General features: G+C 39.7%; 2 protein-coding genes across 2 annotated transcripts; both read left to right on the top strand.

Annotated features, from left to right (window-relative positions):
- The first annotated feature begins 1,761 nt into the window (after positions 1 to 1,761).
- Positions 1,762 to 3,930, top strand: LOC311034860 (putative E3 ubiquitin-protein ligase RNF144A-A). The gene is made up of 4 exons (XM_084042884.1): positions 1,762 to 1,908; positions 2,270 to 2,370; positions 3,108 to 3,281; positions 3,432 to 3,930. Exons 1-4 carry the CDS (start codon positions 1,818 to 1,820, stop codon positions 3,885 to 3,887), a joined length of 822 nt encoding a protein of 273 aa, XP_083899010.1. The 5' UTR covers positions 1,762 to 1,817; the 3' UTR covers positions 3,888 to 3,930.
- Positions 3,931 to 6,030: 2,100 nt separating this feature from the next.
- LOC311034408 (beta-1,4-galactosyltransferase 1-like) lies at positions 6,031 to 8,598 on the top strand (the record flags this gene model as incomplete). Its single annotated transcript, XM_084042289.1, has 2 exons — positions 6,031 to 6,261; positions 7,933 to 8,598. The coding sequence occupies 2 exons, from the start codon at positions 6,031 to 6,033 to the stop codon at positions 8,596 to 8,598; spliced, it is 897 nt and encodes a 298-aa protein (XP_083898415.1).
- Positions 8,599 to 8,834: the final 236 nt, after the last annotated feature.

Raw genomic sequence — 8,834 nt, forward strand, 5'->3', positions numbered from 1 at the left:
AGAACCATGGACAGCGGGAGAGCTGTTTGTTCTGTGTGTCACGCCCATAGAAAAAGCCTACAGAAACGAGTGGAGATCGACAGACAGACAGACACTCGCCCCTTTGTTAGGTTTCTTTGATTTTGACAGAGAATCGTTCATAAATTAGACATTGTGCAAAAGTGATCTGATTAATAGGCTAATTGATTTTGAACAAAGTCATTGTTGTAGTAAAGTCAAAATGCTTGTATTCTGTAATGTGTAGGCCTATAATCTATTATATTAATGTCGCAAAGCCATTAGGCTTTCAGGGGCTTTTCAATCCTATTTAGTTGACTTTATTTAAACTGTATTTTCATGTGCTTTTTAAAATGTCTAAATAAAGTATTCAATCAATCAATATTCAATCAATCCGGATTAAATCGAATCAATTTTAAAATCAAGCCAGGACTTCATCAAATAGCACTTCAAGTAGACCCTGGAGTATGACCTATAGCAACATTTAATTACAAATGACAAATCACAAGAACAGCCTATGTCCTGTACCTTAGATTTTCAATAGTGGGGTGAACGTCAACAGGAAGAGATCATGGCGACTTCTCAACAGGATTTTTTAATTTGTATTTTGCACATACTTAAGTGGTTCCAACAAAGTTCTGCCAATGACCTAAATCACAATAATGAACAATATAGCCTAACTAGGCTATTTATTGTGTTGTGTTACAGAACAATACAGGGATGGTCGGCATCAACAGAAAACAAAGTAGATATCAGCAGGGTCAAAGAACAGCAACAGCAGCATGTTTCTTTCTTTCTCGTGTCCATCTGGTCTGTCACAGTGTCAGTCCTCCAGGAACTCTGATCACTAACTGGATGATTGACTGGTGTTGGATTCCATAAGACTTAAGGGTTGAATCCCCTTCCAGCTGTTTGTTTGTGAAGATCAGCCGCAGAGTCTCACTGTCTGCACACGCACATAAAAGAGAGTAGGCTAATTTATATACATTTCAGTGATTTCACAGCACTTTTTGATGTTGTTTTTGTTTTATTTCAACAAAACATGTTGCTCATAGCCGGGTCCAGAGCGTTAGTGAGTTCTCTATAACCATAACGCCCTGCCAGCCACGCTGCTCTGCCCATAGACCCCAAATTCCACTGCAAAACAGCCTTTGTTTCGGTAAGTAGCAAAATAGTTTTGTTTATTTTTTTTTACTGAAGACAGAGACCTCGCAAGGCAGAGGAATATTCGGTCTATGAGCAGTGCAGAGTGCCTGGCAGGGCGTTAAAGAGAACACACTAACACTAACGCTCTGGACCAGGGCTACTCATAGCCCAAAGATGCTTACCAACGTTGCCCGGAAGCCTTTCTGCAATTTTCTCTTTCAGCTGCAACACTGTCATGGTCTTCATTTGATCCTCTGTGTTGCACAAGTCAATGACCATCTTCTCTCCCCTGAATCCAGTCACCACGACCTGGTAAATTTTACCCATCTTTGTTGTTTTTTGAGACTTTGCGTATCCGACAGCTTAAAAACAGTTTGCAGTCTGATCTGATTCTGATGGCAACTTCGTGGAAACAGGAATGAGTTTCTCTTTCTTGTAGAACACGTGACACATCCAATCAAGTGTGTAAGCCTATGGGATAACCTATAGGCTTCCATTCCCATAAGTCACTTGGCTTCTTGGAATTGGCACAGCCGAGAGAGAAAGCGAGCTGGCGAAAGGATAACACATAGCCTAATAACAAATTGCATTGACACAGCAAAATACCTTCCACCAGTCCAGTCTTAATATTGTCCTGATCGTGAACGAAGCTCTGGGGACTGACTTGAAAGAAAATGGCCACACAGCAGCAGGAGGAAAAGAGCTATGACCCCAGGGACACCACTCTGAAATTTGTCAATAGACCAGATGATTTGGATCCACTACGTGGGTTATGAAAAATGATTACAGGCAATAGCCTATCGTCAATTTGTGGATGTGCTACTTAACAAACACTTATTTGATTTCAATGTGTTATGTACACCTGCATGCAAGAATGAATGGACATTAATGTAGTTAAGTTCACCAATCCAAACATATTAATCAACAGCATATTATATTATTAAGTTATACCAAATATCCCTTTGACTGTTGTCGTGGAATGGTATAAATCCTATCTCCTCAATGTGTCCTAAAATGGAGAGGTGCAAGTCACAATTCTCATATAGACACATGGGGGGAGTCCTTTTTATTATCCCATATACATTGGATGTAACTGTACAGTTTCTATGTGTATCTTATTCCTCAGCCCCAGAAGATGGCGACAGGTGTCTCCGAGCAGAGATGTCCTGCGGTCATGCTGTTACACCAGAGTCTCTCACAGGATGGTGTCGCAGCTTACTGGACCAGGTAATTTCCTTCCATCATCCCATTTATAGATCCCATTCCATATGATAGGGTTGATCTAAGTAAGTGGTTCTCAAAGTGGGGTCGGGGGACCCCCAGGGGTCCTTGAGGGGGTTCCAGGGGGTCCTACTTTATACTTAGGGTTATAGCAGATCTACAAGCTCATCTAGATGCTTGTGAGCTTGTAGATCTGCTATTTTCTAGACATTTAAAACAATTGTGAACCATTTGGAATAGTTTGAGAATTTTTAACACCGATATCTTCTCATGGGGTTTCTAGAAAATCTTTTCAGATGTGGGTCTGCGGCCAAATAAATATCAATTTAGGCGTCCGGTCCTTGACATGAAAATATTTGAGAGCCATTGCACTAATTAGTAAAAAGTATTTTCTTGACATAGCTGGAACAACTGACTGTTTTAATTTAAAGCAGTGTTGAACCGTGGGTTCTACCAAACTAACTGGCCATGATAAGTACAAATATTGACCATCATCTTTATCCGTCTTTTGCGAAAAATATAGTGGATTCCATTCAGTTATTGTAAGGTGAAACCGGTCTCAAAATCACGCTTTTAAAAGAATGTAAACAATGCAGAATGCACAATGCCAATATAATAAAACCACTTTATGTGTAGGAGGAAAGTTCATTTTTCCCCCGTGTTTTGCAGGCCTCATTTGGTCCTACTGTGCACTAAGTACTGCTCTGACTTCATAGAGTCTGTCATTTTATTCTTAATCCCAGGGCCAGTACACATTCAAGTGCCCTGCATTAAAGGATGGCACTCTGCAGAAGTGTGATGAGGTGTGGTCCTATCAAGAGGTGCGTAAACTGGCAGTGCTGACTGCTGAGGAAATGCAGTACTTTGAAGAAATCCTAGCTCGCCTGGCAGCCACAGAATACTGTGAATTTAAAACAGTGAGTGTTCTGGTATCATATTCCCATTAGAACATAATAGGCTTTTAGAATTATGAGAAGATAAGATTTTAACAGCAATGATTTGGTGTGACTTTTAACAATCAAAGAACACTCCATCTCTAATGCCTGTCATCCCACTCTTTTCTGAAGTGTCCAGGATGCAACACCTATGTGGAGAGAGAGGACCTCACCAACCTAAATGTCCAGTGCACCATCTGTGTAGCAGAAAAGAAGCAGTTCTACCAGTTTTGCTGGCAGTGTCTGAAGCCATGGAAAGGCCGCGCTCCGCGCTCCGACCGTTGCAGCAACATCGGCTGCGTGAATCGGGACCTGGAAATTCTGAAGAACTGCAAGACCACCTCCCTTCCTCAGGTGGAGGGAGTCGATGCCTGTCCCTCCATCCGGGCCTGCCCCACCTGCGGCCAGAGAGTGGAACACGACAAGACAGGGTGTAAGAACATCATCTGTCCTCGCTGTCAGATTGAGTTCTGCTTTGTGTGTCTGAAACTCACCACTGAGTGCTTGAAGACAAGCTCATATTTCAGACCTTGCAGTGCCGGCATAGCTCCAAGGCAAACGTCTATACCTGTATGGCGTAAAAACTAGGAAGAAAGGCACCGTACACATGTACATGCATGCAGTAGCTACTGTACACTGTCAGATGCATGATTAATTACGGTTGAGTTAACCGTTAACATCCAATATTGTTTGTGTTTTTCAGCTGTTTAATGTTTTCAATGTACATTGATACATAGGCCATCTTTGTCAAATAAAGTTAGGTATTTGATTACATATTATCCCAATCCCATTGCCTGGAGGGACGGTCACGTGGTGACTTCCAAGTTGGTTGGTGAAATCTACGATCTACTGTTTTTGACTTTATTTCTTTTTCTAGTTTAAGGTGGAGTAGAGTAAACTGTTCTCTGAGATGAAACTGTGTTTGCTTTTTCTTTCGCATTCCCTCTACTATCGTGAAAATCGATCTAGTCTGCCTGGTTGTCATCTTGGTGAGAAAATTGTGGGGAAAAATGTTTGGCTAGAGGCTGGCTTAAATCTTTCATATTTTGTCTTTGTATTGACAATGTTGTATTGATAGTGACATTGAGAATAATGATTGTTTTAATACGATTACATTTGATATTTGATCTGACAGAATTAAACACAGTTAATCAGGTATTCACTGTTTGGATTAATAAAGTTCAATTAGCATGATTGCAGAAGGGGTATGTGTTTTATATCTACAGCTATACTGTATATACCCCCTGTGGTCTGACAGTGAAATAACATTTCCTTAGAGAGGAAGCCTTTATGACCAAGGTCATTAAATACCAACCACTCCTACATACCATCTCAGAGCTAGGTTATAGGTGCAGACTATTTGACATAACCACAAACTAGTTGTTAGAGGGCTTCAACAACTGGGAATGCCCAAAAGGGAGGCAAAGTATTGTGATATCTCTGCTATAATTGGCAGCCGGCCAGCCGCCAACGCTGAGTACTGAGTGACATGCCTATTGTATCATGAAGACATATACCATGACTTAGTGAATGTAGCTTTACTGCACCTATAATATGTGTGTCCCTGTATGTATTCTCCTAAATGTGTGTGTGCGTGCGTGCGTGCGTGCGCGCACCAATGTATTTATACTACTCAATGCGCTCTATATATCATTTATCGTCAGCATTTTTAGTTTTGCTGGGGTTTAGGTCCAGGTGGTTTTCACGCCACTCTGCAAAACTGTCAATCGCCTGTTGGAGTTAGTGGTGTCAATTATAGCTGTGTTGTCAGAGTATACTTGATGAACAGCATCTCAGGGTCTGAGGCCTTCCTGGAAGAGCCTTTCCTCGTTCTGCTTGTACTCCCTTTTGGCCTCTTTTATTTCTATTTAAAGGTAGGTTAAGTGATTTTGGGGGGTTAAAACAAAAAGGTTTTTGTTAATAGGTTAAAGCACTATTTATGTATATATTCTGATAGTCATTGCTTGTTCAGTACTAGGGGTCTCCCTGTCTCCAGCTCTTTAGTAAACAGAAAATGCATTTTCAGGTGGGTTGCCAAATTTCAGCCAATAAGGAGAGAGTAACCATGTATCAGCTTCAATGTTACATTTCCAATTTGATCTGCTTATTTCTTTGTGTCATCAGACACTTCAAATTTATTTTTTTCATCCTGTATCCTTTGTGAGTTCTCTCTCCTAATTGGATAAAATTGGTATTCCGACCTGAAAATACAATTTCTGTTTACTACAGAGCAAGAGAGACGGGGAGACCCCTGTTACTGGAAAAAAAAACACTACACATAGAGCTATTTAACACATATTTTAACAAAGGAAAATCACTTACCCTTCCTATAACCTGGCTTGAATCAATTTGGACTCAATTCTTCACCAGGGGTGAATGCTATTTCTTTCTGTTTTTTTCTGATTGAGTGTATTTTTCAGCTTCTTTTTTTTTTTTTTTTTACTTCAGTAGCCTCCTCCAGGCTGGTCCTGCCCGTGAACTGAACCTGTCTGGTAGCATTTTTGCTGTGGCACAGTGGCAATACCATGTATAACAGGACAGCGTGAAGTTGACTCATCTTTAATAATTCTTTGCAGCATCAGTTGTTCCACATCTTCCACTAAACTCAGGAGGAATAGAAAATATGCGGCTAAAACTAGTAATACTAACACTGATGTTGCTGAATTTGTTTCAGCTGCTCACCGTATTTGCACTGTGGCTGAGTTCCAGTCACATCAACCTTTTTCAGATGATGACAGGAGATACATTACAAGAACAAACACAACATAAATGGCTCAACAAAACCAAGACTGATGTACAAAAGCCTCTGTCATCATGTCCTTTCACCTCCCCACACCTGGTGGGTCCACTTCAAGTGGTGTTTAACTGGAGCAGGACCTTGGATTCTGTGAGAACAGACTTTCACTCTACTCTACTTGATGGAGGGAGATTCAAACCGCCAGACTGTACTTCACTTCATAAGGTGGGTAATTCTTTCCTCAATTGATTTGACGAAATTGAAATGAAAAGAATGGCTTATTCTGTGTATAATTAAATATCTTGTAATTACAGTTTTTCTTTAACTGAGTTGACACATGTATCCAAACATGCTTAAGAATTAACACAATCATTGTTAAATAGCTTGCACGTGCAACAGCCCAGTTGCACATGCAACATAAAACATGGTGATCAGAACGTTCCACAATAATGTTCCCATAATGTGTTGAAGGTATTTTCATTATCGTGGTGTAATGGCTGCACCTCATATTTACACATTAAACTCAAATAAGGTAGAAATATTGTCAAAGGCAAGAAATGTCAGTTTACTGTTCTTGAAAAAGAAACTACAAACCACTTTTTCAGGGCTCCAGAGGGTGCGACTCGTTTTTCATTTGTATGTAATAATTTAGGTACATTCATTACACCATTTTCACCCAATAATAATTTAAAAAAAAGTTTTAATACAATTAAATATTTCAAGTGTTACCTTTTCTGTCATTTCCCATACACATTTCATTTCTTAACACATTAAATGATCATAAAGGTGCAGATAAATGTTTTTTTACTCTTATACATTTCCTTTTTTTATGATCAAAACGTTATTTCGTGTTTAAACAGTCATAACATTAGATAACGGAAAATTGTAGAAACAGAGTAAAGACATAAATAATACATAAAATATCTATATGTAGATACAGTAGACAGAATGTCCTAGTCCGAGACTAGGACATTCATATTGTATACATACATACCTGGAAACATGATGTTGTTGGCGCTGCATGCATGATGTTGTTATCTGGAAACATGACATAGGGCATTGTTGGCGCTCCAATCTATCGTTTCAAGCTGTACATCTTATGTACAGGTACATTGTTCTGGTTTTCTCACGTATTTCAAAACAAGACTGGAATGTTCTCTTCTTTCTTCACCCAATCTCCTCTCATTCTTGTTTGTCATGGTTTTCACAGGTGATGGATATTTTGTACATACTGTAGCAAAGTGACGTGGCTTTATGTCTTTCACATGTTATTTTGTTATCTGATAAACAAACATTGACTAATAAGTAATAACAACAAGTAACAAATAGGCTATTTAATAATATAAATAAGGCTATTGCAAAAAAACAAAACAAAGCAATGACTTAAAGAATCCATGATAAATGCCACAAGGAATAATACAAATAAATAAGGCTATTGCACAAAATACAAACCAAATTGAAAACGACCATTGCTAAACATACAAGTAATTCGCAGATGTGTTCATTAATTTTAGGTCTTAGTTTGACCTTAGTTTTGTTCAAATGCATCATACCAACTGGAGAAAATAACAATTAAATTGTGGTGAGGTCTTCAAGCTCCTCCATTCATATCGATTTGACAACTACATTTCCCCCGGTGAAGTTCTGTGAAGTAGGTGCCCCTACCACAAGCGTTTTGATCCATACACTAATACAGATGACTTTGATCGTCGAACTGGCTCAAAGAGTGAATGTGAGGGTGGGAGGCAGTGAATGTGAATCACTCCCAATGGCAGCAACCTCCCAATGGCAGCAACCTCCCAATGGCATCCTTTTCCTGTATATCTTCACCTCTATTGTATCTCTATTGTAATGTAACATTGAATATGGTTGAAAATGATTTTCTCTCTCTTTTAGGTGGCAATCATTATTCCGTTCCGCAATCGGACTGAACACCTGATTCAGTGGCTTTACTACATGCATCCCATATTGCAGCGGCAACAGTTGGACTACGGAGTGTACGTCATTAACCAGGACGGTGAGGGGACGTTCAACAGGGCCAAACTGATGAATGTAGGGTTTATCAACGCACTGAAGGTGTACAATTATACCTGCATTGTCTTTTCTGATGTGGATCTAATCCCTATTGATGATCGCAACATCTATGGCTGCTTTGGTACACCCAGGCACCTGTCCGTGGCTATTGACAAATTTGATTTCATGTTGCCCTCTGTAAAAAGCTTTGGAGGGGTTGTGTCAATGTCCAAAGAGGACTACTTGATCATTAACGGCTTCGCAAACAAGTACTGGGGCTGGGGTGCAGAGGATGACGATCTCTACCAAAGAACTGCCATCAAATCCCTGACTATCTCAAGGCCTGACATGACAACTGGCAGGTTCATGATGATCAAGCATGAAACAGACTTGCACAATGAGCCTAATCCCCAAAATGTTGATATGCTCTTAAGAACGTCATCAACCATGGATGAAGATGGCATCAGCTCCCTCACATACACCATCAAAAAGGTTGAGAAGCATAAGCTCTATACATTTATCACTGTGGATATTGGTGGTCCAAAATAGAAAATGAAAACGTTTTTTTGTTGTTTAAAAGCTAAACTCTGTAGCTCATGTATGAAAGGAGCTATACTAATGGACAAAATAGTGGGAGCAGAAACTGTTCAGTGTGTAGCATTATTAACAACCTCAGTTAGTAAGGTTTAAAATGCCAATTACAGGATAACTCCCATTTATATGGTACAGACTGAGGGTTCAATATGTTTTTCCAACCTCTTCTCTAATGTATTGATAACTCAAAT

The sequence above is a fragment of the Gymnoscopelus microlampas genome (assembly GCF_963454915.1).
Source record: "Gymnoscopelus microlampas genome assembly, chromosome: 19".
NCBI classification, from domain to species: domain Eukaryota; kingdom Metazoa; phylum Chordata; class Actinopteri; order Myctophiformes; family Myctophidae; genus Gymnoscopelus; species Gymnoscopelus microlampas.

Bases quoted from the DNA above. Each gene is read 5' to 3' on its own strand.
- LOC311034860 (XM_084042884.1), top strand. From the start codon at position 1,818: ATGGCCACACAGCAGCAGGAGGAAAAGAGCTATGACCCCAGGGACACC. The intron at 1,909-2,269 runs GTGGGTTATGAA...CTTATTCCTCAG, and splicing joins AGATGATTTGGATCCACTAC to CCCCAGAAGATGGCGACAGG. The intron at 3,282-3,431 runs GTGAGTGTTCTG...TCTTTTCTGAAG, and splicing joins AATACTGTGAATTTAAAACA to TGTCCAGGATGCAACACCTA.